Here is a 16,926-nt window from a genome sequence, read left to right as displayed (position 1 = left end):
CATGTCCCCAACTTGGAGTAATGTTATGTGGATGCTATTTCTTTTTTTTCAGGTATGTCAGTCTGTTGAAAGACTTTGTTGAATCTGAATTCTTTGTGATAGATGGGGATTCCTTACTACTTATGTTTTTAGATGAGGAAACACAATATCTAAACTTCTTCTACCAAATTGAATGCTTCCTGCAGGATTTCACTGAAAAAGGAGCAAAATACATCATTGCTTTCTTCAAGGTACTGAACAAGTAACATTTGTTTGCTGTTTAAACCACTGCACTCCTTCAGAAACACCTGCTTGATTCTAATCAGGATTAGGAAACTTCATTGTGTCAACAAACGTAACTGAATAATTTCATTGTTTTTATTTCCCACAGGATGCAGAACAGATGTACTTTCCGTATCCTCATTTTCTTTTCTTACGTACGACATTAATAGAACACCTGAGGCATAACACAGGCATCACTGTTCATACAGAATTTTCCAATTGTTTATCATCAAATTGGGAGATTTTCCTGAAGAAGAGCTATCCTTACTTCATCATTGTATCTGACATAGGGCTGACCTCTCTCCAGACAGACTATTTATCTATTTTAATTGCTCATTCATTGTCAAAGAAAATCAATGTTGTTCTTGCTTCAGGACAGGAGTATGATATTCTTAGAGTTTATGGATATCATGTTCAGAGTGTGTATAAACACAGATCTTTTTTTGAAAAGGTAAGTTACACAACTTTGTTGTTGGTTTGCAATAACGGTGTTAGTTCTACTTAGCAGCTTTAATTAAAGTATCCCAATATGAGTATTATTTTACATATTAAAATTATAAAGCACTGATACGTTGCTCATTTTATGTTTCTTTAATTTACTGGGCTTGAAATCCTTAATAGGCAAACATTGTGAGTGATGGCAAATTCTTACCCTGTTCTCTATAGTCTGATTTCACATCCTTGTTCAGTTAAGATATGATAGTCTCAAACACAGCCTTTCCCATATCTTCAGTATCACATGTCTTAGTTGACTTGTAATATGCCAGACAAGACTAGCATTTAGGGCAGGGATGTGATTTTTAAAATTTTATTTAGAATAGATGTTTCTTGGAGGCTGGGGATTGATATATATTTGAATGGTCTGTGGCTAGCAGTCCCCGAGGGATTGTATCTATTGACTTTTGCATATAACTTTGACTTTTGCACTTAGTATGAACAACATCTGCGACGTGCCTGTGAAAACCTACTCAGGAACAAAGAACCATTCATCTGTCTATATGAGCATCTCAAGCTGAGCCTGAAAAGCATACAAAAAGAGGTAACTGGGCCTCTCTGATCCTTTTTCTTTTTTCTCCTCAGGTTGATTGTCTTCCTCCATTCCTTTACCTGAAATTCTCTCCTAGCCAGAACTGGGGCTCTCTTCCTTATCCTGAAGTGACACCCAGAGTCTGAGAAGGTCTCCTCTGTGCCCACTCTTCTTCACAGCAGCTTGAAGCTGTTTCGTTCTTTGAAGTTCACTCAAGTAGGATGGGTCAGCTGGAAGGTGCTCAGTGGGATGCCCTTTAAGGGATATTTCCATCTTGGGGACTACCTTTATATTGTAGAAGATGGAAACCAGCCCATTCAGTGGAAAACAACATCTGTGGCACAAATCCACCCTTGGTCACATGGGTGGCTGTGGCTACTACCCTCTGGGCGCACTGTGGCCATTGCCTCACCCCCGCAGTCGCATCTGGCTCCTGAGGGTAGGGTGTGGGAGGCTATGTTCAGCAGTGGCGGGCAAGAGTCAGTGCTGCTGCCAGCAGCAACCTTGTCTGAAGGGACATCTCAAAATCTAAACCTTGCTGTTGCAGCTGCTAAGGCTTGCATGCTCTGTTAACTAAAGTATTCACAATTTGGTAAGATTTTTTTTTAAGATCTTGATTACAGTTGCAAGATCTGTGTTTGCATGATTGAAGCAGTGGTTTTACAATATTTTAACTTAAAAGAACTGGTATTTTTATGGTGCCATAATCACCTTTAGTGCCTAATATACTCCTGCCATTTTCCTGAGCGTTAAGTTAACCTGCAGTGTTGTGACTCTGCTCCTCCTCCTGTGGAGAACAGCAAGGCTTCCTTGGACTTCAGTGGGAATGATACTGGCCCAGCAAGCTGATTTTTTTCAGTCCAGAAGAAAATGGTGTTACTCAGAAAGCATTTTGCTGAGGCAACTTCAAAAATTGGATACCCCAGAAGCAGAAAAACATCAGGGCGCCATGGGGGTGGGTGGCTGGTCCCTCGGGGCTGGGGCTGGTGGAGCTCCCCTGGGGGCGGCAGGGCAGGGCCTGGTAGCCGGGGCCTGTCCCACTGCCCCAGTCAAGAGCAGGGCAGCCGGGGCAACCCCGGGCACTAGGCACCTCCCTGGGAGCGGGCTGAGGCCAGACCAGGTTGTCAGCCTGCCAGGCTGTGGGAGCTGGAGGCCAGCACTGCTGCAGCATTGCTGGGGCAGTGACTGACGGCCCCGGGGGGCTGGAATGGAGCCCTAGGCAGGTGGGAGGAGGCCCCAGAGGTTGGGCAGGGACAGCCAGGGCTGTTGGTGCCCCCAGGGACGTGACAAAAAAAGAGCTATTTTTACTAATGATTGTGCCCACTTTTCCTTCTGTAGTTTTCATATCCTTCTTTTCCCTTCTCTGATGGAACTGTACAGGATAAGACTTGGGGTTTTTTGGTAATTTTTACGATAGCGGTCATTTGTGCTATTCATGTTATGACTACAGGTTGACCAGACAGTCCGCCTGTTGAAACAGCTGTGGCCTGATGGATCTGACATTCGGCGTGTGGTCTGTGTTCTTGCTTGTGCCGTGGGATTAAAAATATACAGCAACATGCTGGAAAATGCAAGTACTTCCAGGGGAGCAAAAAAAAAGCAATCAGCAAGAGTAAGAAAATTTTTAATATCTTTTCAGCACAGTGACCATAAACATTTTGCTGATGGGAGAGATGGCTGTCTTTCTAGATCCCAAGCTGCAGAGATGTATGAGACACATTCAGTGGACTACGGGATAGCTACGAGTGGTTAGCACAGCTGGACTTCTGTACAGACTTTTTGCTGTGCAGTTGAGAAAAGAGCATAGGCCTATATCTAGGTATTAACTTTTCCTCTTAAAACAATATCATTTCTAGCCAGACACACTGACAATTGTTTTTAGGTTTTGTCTTGATTTTTGTAGTCGTATTTCTTTTGGAAAAGAGATTTTTTTTTATTTTTTATGTTCTAACTGATCTACATCTACCAGCACTACAAGAATGTTCGTTTTGATGTAAGTGTATCCACAAGTAATTACAATGCACAAATTCTTTAAATAGATAAAAATTATTAGCTGCTTTAACAAAGTGCAAACCACTGAATTAATAGAGGTGAACACTTATTTTACTGAAGGACATCAACTTTGTATCTGTCACCTCTCAACAGGGACGAAGTAAACCCTTATCTCCAGAAGAAGCAGCTGACCTCTGTAGAATGCAGTGTCTTACAGTGACTTTTCTTCTTCATATGCCTCTTTCACAAAGAGCTCAGATTAGGATCATGAAATCCTGCTGGACTAAGCAAGTTTTACCATTAATAAAAATGGTATGTGTAGCACTGTCTTACTTTTGTCATCAGGGGCAATTGTAATTTCATTTTTCATTTTCCCTTATATACCACTTAGTCATCTGATGAGATCAAAGCATGTAATGTACCTGCTGGAAACAAAGCTTACCTGGTTCAGGAATCTTATGAGCCACGAATCAGTGGAGCTAGGAGAATGTTTGTGGCAATATCTCTGTACTTGACCTCTTCTTAGACATATCCAGTTAGCCAGCTTTAGTGTTAGGGTACTGGGACAGATGGACCGCTTGGTCTCATCTAGTATGGGAAGTTTGATGGCAGGCCTTTTTATTGTTTAAAGTTGGTTATTACAGTGAAGGAGAATAGTGAAGGCAGTTCCCTGATCATGCAGAAAGTCAAGTAACAGTGTGTTGTTTTTCATGTCAATACATTCTGTGGTAGTTAACCTTGCTTTGGAGATGCTTTGATCCTTCCACCTGAAAAAGTACTCCATAAGAATTAATTGTTTGCTTTATTTTAACAGCAACAGTTGTGTATGCATTTTGCTGTGACACAGCTAAGTGATACAAATGATTGGAAATTGGATTTAACTTACCTGCCTGACTTAAATGATGATTCACTGCTCATAAATCTTGCACATTACTATGAGGTCAAATACACTGAAGGTATTTATCTTTGTTGAACAGTTTGCTTTCTTACATTTCTAGCTTTATTAAGCTGCAGAATGAGAATGAAACTTCTTGTACAAGCAGAAATGAGCACAATTTTCTAACTACCCATGTAATAATGGATACATTTTATGGAATAATAGGGAAACTTTTTTCTTTAGCCATGTCTAGAAAATCACATCTGAAAGTGTCTTTCAACAGCACTCACTCAGAATACTTTACCATGTCATATCTTTGATGTGTCCCCTGTACTTATACAAAGGAAGAGTAGTAAGGTAGTAAGGGCTCTGGGTCACTGTTATTGGGTATCCTCAACCATTTGGTTTTTAGCCAGTTTTCTATCCATTTCGTTTTGTCTTAGTGCAACACAGTCAGAATGGAAACTAGATCCTAATGCCTACTGTCACTGTGACATTAGATAATATTTTTAATTTCAGATGAGATTGATTCAGACAAAATCATATATTATCTTATAAATACATGAATTTGGGAGCTGGAGCTTTAAGAACACCATCAGATGTGTTAAGATTCACAAAAAAGTTACAAAAGCTGACAGAGCAAGGAAGTGTGGAAAAAGATTTGTAGCAAATGTTCTTTCAAAGTAATTCTGTTTACCTGAAATCCTGTGCCATGACTCTGTCTGATAGTAAAGAACACTTTCTTTATGAATTTAGTCACAAGATGTCCTGTGTGTATCTAAGTAAAGGAAGTGTAGAGGAATTTTTAAAGGGAATATAAATTAGGAATATGAAACATTTATTTTTATAATGATACCTCTTATTTGTCACTAAAAAGAAAAGTGTCAATTCAAGATCCTACTCTGCAAGAGGTGAAGGTGAGAGAAACTCTTCTTTAGCTGTGGAGCTTGTAGACTTCCACAGACAGTCTAAATCTAGTGTTTTTTTCCAAAATACATCTCAGTACACTTAGTTATCTATACCCTGGGCTACTAAAAGCTGTGAATGTACAACATTCTCTTCTAATTTGTTCTGATGATCAAAGACCTGGGATACAACTGAAGTCTTTGTGCCTGATGCTGCATAGGTGAATAGGCAGGTTCTGTTTAAGGAAACTTAACTTTAAAGCGCTGGTTTTGTTCTTTTCTTCTTTTTCCTTTTCTTTTTTTCTCTTTTTCCTTTTTCCGTTTTCCTTTTTCCTTTTTCTTCTCTCATTCTCTCGTTCTCTCTCATTCTCTCTCGTTCTCTCCCCCCCCCCCCCCATTCTTCTCTCTTCTCTTCTACTTTTTTCCCCCTGTGCAGGATCAGAGTTCAGAAGGGAATTGGGGAAAGAAATGGAGAATGAATACCAAAGTTTATGGGAGACTGTAACAAAATTGGCTGTGAAATACAGTTTTGGAGATGCTTTCCCAATACGAAAGACCTCCCAACTATTTCTTCAACAGGAACGGACATTATTTAGAGGTACTGACAACTCCACAAATTAGAGAGTTAGAAGCATGATCTTCATTACTATCACAAAAAGTTCTAGGAGTAGTGATCTAATTTTATTCTGATCACAAATCAAATGTTCGTTTTAAACCTATCAAATTGTATAAGCCTTTAGAAGAGACAGTTGGTAAGAAATTCAGTAAAGGCTGGAATATAATTCTGCTTATGTTTGTGGGTGTTCTTTAGCTGGTTTCAATGATGTCAAGTGGGCAAAGTGAGCTCCAGTGGAAAAAAAAAGACAATTCCTTCGTTATCTGTGGGATATTAAGGCATCTTCTCACACAACATTTGCGTGGCCTATTTCTGTATCTCCTTTGGAGACCTTGAAGACTGAAGTTGTGGCTAGACTTCGAACCTGGGAAGGATGCACAATGTTACATGTCATCTTTAGTCATCTAATGTACATGCACTTGAAAGTGCATATGTGGGAGACTGTGGTCTTTATGGAATCAGTGCACTAAAGTAGATGCCTGTGAGATGAGATGGGTTGTAGCATTCAAAAAGTTAGCATAGGTGTCTAAAATGGGTTATGAGAGTATCTACTTGGAAGCAATAATGATGTCTGCTTCATTCTTCTTCCCATGCTTGAGAGGAAACAGTAAAAGGAGAGCTAGTGAACTGCTGCTTCCTTTTAGCAAATTCTACTTTATAGAACTTAATTTATAATGTAACTTGACAGAATTTTCAAGTATGATATGCAATTATATATTTTTAATTAAACAATATTAATTATTTTTTACACTGTAAAGACAGTGAAGAAGAAATTCCTAAAATTGGACTAATCTCAGTGAAATCTCCTCTTGTTGAAGATTATGCTGGAGATGTTTTGAAAGACCTACCTGTTTTAGAAAGGTACATATGAGTTTTATTCTAATGAAATAACATTATAAGGGCTTATTTTCTACTCCACTGCACTTTACATCCATATTGTGCTCAATTTGTACAAATGTAGAAGTGCTTTTGCTATGGCTAGGTAAAATTTCACATTTATATGTACTTCTATAAATATTAACAGAAAGTTCAGAACAAGAATGGGTAAGAGGCAATATATCCATATTTTCTCATACTGTTATTTGTTTGCGTTATAGTCTTTGATTCTTATTCTACATTCTGGAACTGTGTTTCTAAATGTACAATTTGTATTTGAAAGGCCTTATCCTAAATTACAAAGCTCAGATTGATTTCAGGAAAAGAAAAACATTAAATAAAAATAGTGAAAAAAAAAGTAAGGCAAGATTATTCTTCACATTTGCTCTGCTACTTTGTGGAAGTGGGTTCTGTGCTGCACAATGAGTCTTATCCAGCATGCGAGTTACATAGTTACATTGCCTTCTGTGATGAATCTGTGAAAATAAGTGAAAAAATGGGGGTTTACTTTGTTAGTAATTCTTTCTGAAAAACCGAGGCTATCTTGACACACTATATTTGGAGTAGAATTAAACCCTATGTTCGTTTTCTGTCACAGTAAAATTGTTTTGATAAATACCCAGTTTTTTGAATGTTTTGACTGTTTCATTAGAGATGTCAGAAATCACTTTTAATTTCTGCTCTGTTTAATGGTTGTGTGTTTCAGCAATGATCCTGCAGTTACTTCACTTACTAAATACAAGGAATTTGATGAGCTTCGTCACTGGCATTCTGGCAGACCTTTGACTGAGGAATATGAGCGAGTACGGTGCAATGCTGATGGTAAGAAAAACTAACACAAAGCCCACGTGTCTGTGTTGGCTAGAACAGTATTGTAGAGGTTATAGTGGATTTGGAGAAGGACATCTCACTCCAGAAAATATTTGCAGCTGTATAAATACTTGCCAAACTAGAGCTACTGCAATAGCTAAACTATACTTAAACTGATGTGCCTGTGCATTATGTGTTTGCATTGTGTATTATCTTAAATAGGTCTAACAGAATGAGCACTTGTGGTCAGATGTTCATGATACATTCCCTTTTGCTTGTGAAATGTTTCATATTTATATATTTATATAAGCAAACCATATGTACATGTGAGGTTTAAAGTTTTAATATATGGTTTGCATAATGCTTAGTAAGCACATCCATACATATGCAAAATCTACTTAGATGTGAGTAAGCACAGTGCACGCGTAGCCAATCGTATCCTTTGAGAACAGAATTAAAATAAGAAATAAAAGACGTTTTTGTGGTTCAACTGCAGCTGGCAACTAAGCACCACACCACTCACTCACTCCACCCCCCTGGCAGGATGGGGAAGAGAATCGGAAGGGTAAAAGCAAGACAATTCGTGTGTTGAGATAAAGTCAGTTTAATAGGTAAAGCAAAGGCTGTGCACGTAAGCAAAGCAAAGCAAGGTATTCATTCACTACTTCCCATTGTCAGGCAGGTGTTAAGAGCCATCTCTAAGTATGCAGGGCTCTATCATGTTTAATGGTTACTTGGGAAGACAAATGCCATCACTCCAAACATCCCCCCCTTCCTTCTTCCACCAACTTTTGTTGCTGAGCATAATGACATATGGTATGGAATATCACTTTGGTCGGTTAGAGTCAGCTGTTTAAGCTATGTGCCCTCCCAACTTCTTGTGCACCTGCAGCCTACTCACTGGTAGGGTGGTGTGAGAAGCAGAAAAGGCCTTGACTCTATGTAAACACTGCTCAGCAGTACCTAAACGCCCATGTGCTATCCACACTCTTTTCATAACAAATCCAAAACATAGCCCCATGCAAGCTACTATGAAGAGATTTAACTCTATCCCACTAAAACCAGCACAGAACTAAGCAGAAGCTGTTTGTATCATAATTCTTGATGTTATGCATTATAGTTTCCTGTAAGTTTTTTCCAGTTTGAGGTATTAAGGTAAACAAACCATGGACTTAGCTTTGATCTTAGATTTGCATGTTTACTTGACGTATACGATACTGTATGTACCAGCAAGTACACAAAACTTTCTCTCAAAGATGTTCCTATTATCTGTTGCATCATACAGAGAATTAAACTGTGAAAAACCTACCAGGAGTTGAGAAGTCATGGATTACTGTACTTCCACTGTTGCTTATGGTTTTCATTCAGTGACTTAGAAATGTTGTTTCCTGAGTGGGTGTGTGCACCACTTGACCCATGAAATCAGGGTTGCATCTGCTCATCTTTCTGACTGGATGATTTTTTGCATTCTTCCATGCACTGTGATTTCAATGGGAAGTGTGGAGAGCATAACCTGCAGAATAGTAGCTAAAGCACCTTCCATAAATGTTGGAATTGAAGGTTTATGTCCATTCCAGCTAAAGGGAGGGCCCCTTCTCTCCTGTGCTTTGCATGAATACTCTGACTGCTGGCATGTGTCATCTTAGTCTTTGTTGTGAAAAACAGATCTTCTGAGATGAGTCTTCGCACTCAGAAACTAACTCATCATTTTGATTTTAGGTCAGAGAGAAATACCTAGGCTTGAGTGTGGAAGTATCCAGGTGCTCAGTTCAGTATCTTACTAGCTAGCATAAGCGTTCTTCCAGTAGCTTTATTTATTTATATTCTGATGACAGACTCTTGTTTTCATGGGGAAGAGGTCTCTTTCTGATCATCTGAATTGCCTTCGGAAGACACCTTCTTATTTTCATGGACTGTGTGAGAAGCCTAGGCATTTTCATAGAATCATAGAATGGTTTGGGTTGGAAGGGACCTTAAAGATCATCTAAGTCCGACTCCCCTGCCATGGGCAGGGACATCTTCCACTAGACCAGGTTGCTCAAAGCCCCATCCAGCCTGGCCTTGGATATTTCCAGGGATGGGGCATCCACAACTTCTCTGGGCAACCTGTTCCAGTGCTTCACCACCCTCATAGAGAATAATTTCTTCCTTATATCTAATCTAAATTTACCATTCAACCAATTCTATATCCACTAAGTGATGCATCCATCATATCCATGTCTCTCCAATTTAGAGATGAGGATGACGTGCAGGACAGTGTCAAATGCTTTGCAGAAGTCCAGGTAGATGACATCAGTTGCTCTTTCCTTATCTACCAGTGCTGTAATCTGTCATAGAAGGCCACCAAATTTGTCAGGCACAATTTGCCCTTAGTGATGCCATGTTGGCTGTCACCAATCACCACCTTATTTTCCATGTGCCTTAGCATAGTTTCCACGAGGATCTGCTCCATGATGTTGCTGCGCACAGAGGTGAGACTGACTGGCGTGTAGTTCCCCTGGTCTTCCTTTTTTCCCTTTTTAAAAATGGGTGTTATGTTTCCCCTTTTCCAGTCAGTGGGAACTTCACCGGACTGCCATGACTTCTCAAATATGATCGATAGTGGCTTAGCAACTTCTTCTACCAGTTGCCTCAGGATCTGCGGTTGCATCTGATCAGGATGATCTGTACATGGACTTGTGCACCTTCAGGTTTCTTGGATGGTCTTGAACCTGATCTTCTCCTATAGTGGGCGGTTCTTCATTCTTCCAGTCCATGCCTTTACCTTCTGTGACTTGGGTGGTGTGGCTTGAGCACTTGCAGGTGAAGACTGAGTCAAAAAAGTGGTTGAGTACCTCAACCTTCTGAAATTGGACAATTTTTCTGTATTCCTCTCAGGCTACCTGTCCTTGCTTCCACGCTCTGTAAGGTTCCTTTTTGTGTTTGAGTTTGTCCAGGAGTTCTTTGTTCATCCATGCAGGCCTCCTGGCACTTTTGCCTAACTTCCTCTTTGTTAGGGATGCACTGTTCCTGAGCTTGGAGGAGGTGATCCTTGAATATTAACCAGCTTTTGTAGGCCCCTCTTCCCTCCAGGACTTTATCCTATGGTTTTCTACCAAGCAGATCCCTGAAGAGGCCAAAGTCTGCTCACCTGAAGTCCAGGGTAGTGAACTTGCTGTGTGCTCTCCTCACTGCTCTAAAGATTTTGAACACCATTTTGCTCAAACAGTTATAATTGCTTTCCAGGCATCCTGCTTGTTAAGTTCTCCAATATTTCTAATGCATGCCTAAAGTAGTTTGAATTTGAGCCTATTTGCTGTCTCGCAGATAATTCAAAGCACTGTTGGATTTCAGTGAGCCTTAGTAGCCAGCCTTCTTCAAAATGTGATTTTGGCCTTTAGGTCAATGAGGAATTTTTAGGAAATTTATCCATTACCCAGGTATCTTTTCTTGGAAATAGATTAGTCTGGAATTCTGTCAGAGTGTTTTGTAATCAATTATATTATTTTGCAGCAAAATCCAAAGATCCAGAAGAAAGAAGACAAATACAAAAGTTACAGACTTTTCGTCATTTTTATGGAAGCACTTTGGAAGACAGCACTTCAAAACTTATTGTACAGCAAGAGGATGTGTCAGGCAATGCTAATGCTGCTGTCAAAAAGACACAAAAAAAACATGTGAGTATATTCAAGTCGCTCTTTGCAGATCTTGTTTCTATTGTCCAGGATTTCTACTATATGAGTCCCACAGCTGAAGTTTTATGTTCTGAATGCACTAGTAGTTCTCAGTTGAAGATGTTTAAATTGCCTTTGTACTTAAAATTTAATTAGCTAATTGGCAAAAGTATTTTTGTTCCTACTTAGGAATACTGATGAGTGATTATATTTTAACAGGCACAAGTAAATAAAAAAAATAATAAATATGGACTCTGTAAAGGCTGATAGGTTTTGGCTCATGGCCAGTATTATAATGTGGAGTGAAGGAAACTGGAGTTCATTAATTTAGTTTTACTCTAAGAAACTATTGAGAAATACTGGAAAAAACATTATTCAGTTATTTATTTCCCTGCACTATTTGGAAACATTCTCTGTAAAAGATCATGTGGATATTGCAGTTAATCCTAACTATGTGAACATTGTCAGATATCGCAGGGTATGTAGCATGTACTTGCATACTCGTGAACAATACTAAGCAATAGTAATCTGAGTAATATTTCATTAGAGACTGTACTATGGATTACAGGTTATGGCCTGTTGAATTACCTGTAAAAGTCTGTGTATAAAATAACTTCAAGTAAGGTTGAACTCTTTATTTTATTTAACTTATTGAAAAGCATCTCAATATGATCAGAATTACTATAACCCAGGTATAAAATAGAAGCTTGAAATTTAACTTTCAGACATCTGCTATTCTATTTTTCCACATTTGTTCTTTTTTTATACTACCTGTGAATCTTTATACTGACGTAAAATGAAGCTTAGGGACACTCTTTCAAGCAACATACAGCAGGATTCAGAAATTATATCTCCTTCAAAATTAAGTACAATTTTAAACAATTCCCAAAACACAATGCATCAAACAGATAGATAAATTGAAAACTATAATGTACCTGCTGTGACTCAGTTTATGGATTAGCTTTTTTTAGATAATGCTTGCACATAGTGATGGTTAGTTCTAAATATCTTCATTTCATTGGATAGAAAAGTAAAGCGGAAACAATTGCAGAGGAAAACAACAGGCGACTAAAAACTAAAGAAGAAAAGAAAGAACAGGAGCAATGGAAAACCTTGTGTATACCAACTGAAAAGGAAATAAAAGCAAATCTGACTGTCGGAATAAATAAATTGGAGAAGTTTCTCAAGACCCTTAAAAGTAAATCTGTGAAGTTCAGCATAGAAATGACAGGACTGTCTGCCTGTTTAGAAGTGTGGAAGGAACACTGCAGAGAGCAAGGTATGATAGCCAAATTCATGTTCAGTATTCAACTTCCACTCCCTTTAACCAAGAGAATGAGTGACATTGGACATTCTCATCTGGAATAAAAACATGTAAATACAACCCTGTTTCAGGAGCATGAAAGGTATTTTTAAGTATTAACAGGCTCTAGTCTCCTTTTGCAATTTCAAGATCCTTTGAGTCAGCCATAAAGTATCCAATGAAATTAGATTGTAGCTATTTTCCTGTTTTGCTTTGTAAACATTGCTTACATAAATAATTTATTTTATAGTATATATCTTTAATGCTTATGTATTATGCACACTAAAATGTATGTATATTGCAGTGGATTGTTTAAATTAGCTGAGGTGGTTAGCTCACAGTCTGAATGACGATGACTTGCACAGAAATCTGTGCTACCATGGTTAGTGGCCTCCTGTTTCACCAGGATTAACTTTCAGTTAATTTCAGTCCATACCCTCAGTCATAAGAGTCCAAACACACACTGCTCTAAACACATTGAGGAGAGTTGTAAACATTGGAGTGAAATATGTTGCTAATAAGATTGAGGAAGAAATGTGTGGGTCAGGAAGGTGAAATGCGGGAGCTCAGGTTTTGCATAGATGTCAGAAGCCTGACTTCCTTTTACAGCTGAGCGTGCAGAAGCAGATAGAATTATTTGGGTGTTTGGTCTTCAGTGGCACTCCTAGAGGTCACAGGAGTGTGGGTTGTCTTCGTCTAGTTGTCTTTAAATAAAATTAATTTTTAAATTGTTATAAACATGGTTGGATGTATAAGGTCTGTTCTAAAACAATCCAGTATCAGAAGACTTCCAATGATACAATTGGCTCTCAAATAACTATAGGCTTTTTTTTAAAGGTAACAAATGTAAAGATTTAAGCAAAGCTGTTCAAGTCATGAGGAGAATTCATATCCTCCTTGAAAAATATCAAGATCTCTTGGAGAAACCACATCTACAAAAACTGACCAGATATCTAAGACTTCTTGGATTTGAGAATTTGGCATGCTCTCTATCTGGCCAGGTACCTTTTATAGACTGTAATGATTTTGCTGTAATTGTATCTGTGGCTGAATATCAACAGTGTTTTCTTAAGCATTGAATAGTCTGTAGAAGATCTATATTGAGCTTATTTTATTTTGTATCATGCCATAAGATTTGGAACTGTCTATTCTTGCTTCAGATATTAATCTTCTTTAGTTCTATGGATACATTTATCTGCTTGATGTGAGGACTAGCTGGCACAACAGGCCACTTCCTCTTTAGTAAACAGAACTTTACATGGCTGCAAAGATACCCTTTGCAAATGCATCAAGATTAATTTGCTCTAGTTATGTCTGCCTGAGGCCTTAGACATCTCTGAGAGGTACCTCCTGTTCAATTCATCACATCAGTTGAACTCTGCATTTAAAAATAACTGTTAAAAGCTAAGTGATGAGCAGCTGCTCTCTAACAGGCCCAAATGTGCTACTTTAGAAAAGGAAATCTTTTGAGACTGCAGAGGTGGATAAAAACTATTCTGTTTGTTGTTATGGTATTACTGATCACCTCTGAAGGAAACAGTTTCATGTACTGAGTTGCTTGTCCTTCCTAGCACATCTGAGACCACCAGTAGCTAAACTGGATTCAGCTCTAGGGTAATTTCTGTAAGGATTGGCCTTATGCTTTTTCTGCATGTTAGCAACCTGCCCACTGATTTAATGTTAAGAGCAGTTTGATACCTTTTTGTGTAGATGGGATGTTATTAGCAAGTGGGGATGCTAAAGGGGCTCTCAGGTGGAAGAGGGAGGATGTAACTCACAGCCTGCAGAATATGAAGTCAATAGCAAAAGGAAGGAAGATTACAGTGAACTGCAAAGCCAGTATCAATCACTTCAGTGTCTCATTTTTCAGGCACAGTAGAGTTAGGAATTTTTGGAAGCTTATTTCTGGAAAGTGTTTATCATCCTTCCTTGAGGATCAGGACTAAGAGGCGAGTGAGGAAGTGATTGTTTTCTAAGAAATTTTCTTCCCTTGAAGAGTGGAAATTATTTGTCTCTTTTTCTATGTGAATTCAACTGGTGTATGATGATGGTTTGCTTTTGGCTACATACTTATTATAAGGGTATTTGGTGCCCCAAATAAAGTATATTACATTTCAGAAAGCAGAATTGTAGGATCCAAGAATCTTAAAAGGTTTATTTTAAAGGTTTGTGGTGATAGAAGGGACATGTTGGCAAGTTTAATGTCTTGCCCAGAAGGACTCTAAATCAGTCAGTGCATTTTGGACCTACTGTTGCTTTTGCAGCTGCTTGTTTCTCATTATTACTTTTGCAAAGCTGGGGGAATTTTAGGAATAACGGAAATTTTCAGGAATAACTGAAACTATTTATTTCAAGAAATTGAAAAAAGTTGTGAAATCTCCATCCTCGGAGATAGTAAAAACTCAGCTGAACACAGCCCTGAGTGACCTGATGTAGTTGCATCTGCTTCTAGCAGTGAGTTGGATTAATTGACATCCAGACATCCCTGACAACCTAAATTGTTATGTGGTTTTTCTGATCTTCTGGTGTACGTTGTAACATGTAATGCTTTTCTATAGAGCTTTCAGTTCAGATGTAATCAGACATGTCCATGAACATTAAATTTGGTATGTCTTAGGGTATACAGGCACTGTTTAAAAATACAATGCTTTAGAATATTTGGGATCACACTCAGTCTTTATATTGAATTTCCTTTTGCAACTGTGATTCATTGCACAAGGGGTCAGGGCAGGCTGAAGAAGAGAGACATAAATACGGGAGGAAAAGGCTCCAGCAGGCAACAGCTTGAAGAGGCTGAGCTTTGCCTGCTAGCGAGTTTTGTTAGCTCTTCTGACAACAAAACCACCACCAAGACCACCACTGGCTATGGAAGACACATTGCTTTTGGAACATAGTTTCCTTTGAAGACATACAAGTGTAACTCTGACATAAGGCTATACGGTGTAGATTTGTGCAAGAAATTATTTAAAAATCACCTGCACTTTCATATGTTTTTCAAAGCTTGCAGAATTCCACAGCACAAAAGACGTGGCATTTTCTTAATCTGTTGCTAGCTTTCAAACCAACTTGAATTTTCATTTAACCTTATAGGCAGGAGAAAGTAATGATCAGAATACAAGCAACTACGCTATCAAAGTGGGTCCAGCTCGCTTTCAGCTACAATACATGGATTATTACTTGCTCCGAGAAGAGAGAAATGATCCAGACCCCCGAGTGCAACATTTCATACCAGACACATGGCAGGTAATGAGGTACAATCTTTTTGCATAAAGTTAATGGAAATGATCTTTGATTTATTGTTTTCATTGAAAAATACAGATTATTATACTACTTGTCAAAAAGGGTTGTTTAACAAATTCAGCAGATAATTTTTGACTGTGTTCCATGTTCTTTCTACACTGCGAGCTTTTCTACAGAGACCTTTGCCCAAGGAATTCAACATAAGAAATGTTGAATCCATGTGATTTCACTGCTTATTACCATATTTGATGGTGGTAACATCCCATTTGGATAACCTCTGACTGTTCATCCTCTGCTCATTTGTCCCTAAAGAATTATCTGTAGTATAAGTTGAGAAATAACTTTTCTGTCTAAAGCAGAGTAAATCTAACTCAAATTTTCTTGTTATTGGACTGGGGAGGCCAGCTGAATTTGCTGCTTTGCATGTCTCTATCTACTGAACAGTCACTTGCTTGAAAAGCAACTTGGAACTTGTCATATGTGCTGATAGAGAAAGATAGTGTTAGTACTATTATTTCTGTTTCCTCTTCTGTACCCCTTCCGCCATACTTTCACAGACCTATATAAGGTGAGAGAGCATGGAGGACAACAGGAATAGGGAAGAAAACAGGTTAATAAACACTATATGCTAGGAACAGAAGAGAGGTTTGGACAGTATTGCTGTAACTATTATAATGCAAGAAAAAAATAATGCCTTGTATAAAACAATGAAGTTTTTGGAACTAAATGATACACTGCTGAATTAACTGGATTTACTTTTTAATTTTAAAATGTCCAGGTTTGGACTCGGAATGTTATGGTATCAGTATCTCAGAACAAATAAGTGAAATAGAGAAGTTATAATTTATAGTTCCATTTTTCTCTTAAACTGTTAGTGGAAAAAAGAATACAATCATAAAACGACTAGGCTAATTCTGACTTTCTGTAGTCTAGAAGTTGTATATGCAAAAATAAGAGATGTTTTCACAGAAGGAGCTGGTTTACTCCAATAATAACTTAATAACAAGAGATTTTGACACACGTAACCACTTTTCTCTTAGCGAGAACTTCTTGATGCTGTAGATAATAATGAGTCTGCAGTGATTGTCGCTCCCACTTCATCAGGAAAAACATATGCATCATACTATTGCATGGAAAAAGTTCTGAAAACAAGCAATGAAGGAGTAGTTGTGTATGTTGCTCCTACAAAGGTAAGGCTGCATCCCTACTACATATTCTGTATGTATGACTGTGACATAGAATCATAGAGTCATTTAGGTTGGAAAACACCTTTAAGATCACCACATCCAACTGTTAACCTAGCACTGCCAAGTCCACCACTAAACCATGTACCTAAGCACCAAATCTACGCATCTTTTAAATACCT

General features: G+C 38.4%; 1 protein-coding gene across 1 annotated transcript in view; it reads left to right on the top strand.

Annotated features, from left to right (window-relative positions):
• Positions 1 to 16,926, top strand: part of LOC309404752 (putative ATP-dependent RNA helicase DDX60) — a gene marked incomplete at its 5' end in the record, with an annotated part of 48,686 nt that overhangs the window by 2,235 nt on the left and 29,525 nt on the right. The window contains 14 exons of the mRNA XM_081999318.1: positions 53 to 230; positions 371 to 712; positions 1,193 to 1,300; positions 2,739 to 2,900; positions 3,434 to 3,592; positions 4,095 to 4,236; positions 5,499 to 5,660; positions 6,437 to 6,539; positions 7,261 to 7,376; positions 10,857 to 11,020; positions 12,044 to 12,296; positions 13,158 to 13,321; positions 15,411 to 15,563; positions 16,601 to 16,750. Of these exons, the coding sequence (XP_081855444.1) occupies positions 53 to 230; positions 371 to 712; positions 1,193 to 1,300; positions 2,739 to 2,900; positions 3,434 to 3,592; positions 4,095 to 4,236; positions 5,499 to 5,660; positions 6,437 to 6,539; positions 7,261 to 7,376; positions 10,857 to 11,020; positions 12,044 to 12,296; positions 13,158 to 13,321; positions 15,411 to 15,563; positions 16,601 to 16,750 (2,356 nt within the window). The remainder of the gene's footprint in view (positions 1 to 52; positions 231 to 370; positions 713 to 1,192; positions 1,301 to 2,738; positions 2,901 to 3,433; positions 3,593 to 4,094; positions 4,237 to 5,498; positions 5,661 to 6,436; positions 6,540 to 7,260; positions 7,377 to 10,856; positions 11,021 to 12,043; positions 12,297 to 13,157; positions 13,322 to 15,410; positions 15,564 to 16,600; positions 16,751 to 16,926) is intronic.

The sequence above is a fragment of the Phaethon aethereus genome (assembly GCF_964289735.1).
Source record: "Phaethon aethereus genome assembly, chromosome: 4".
Taxonomy (NCBI): domain Eukaryota; kingdom Metazoa; phylum Chordata; class Aves; order Phaethontiformes; family Phaethontidae; genus Phaethon; species Phaethon aethereus.
Note: the sequence above shows the minus strand (reverse complement) of the source record. Positions and strands in the feature narration are given on the sequence as shown.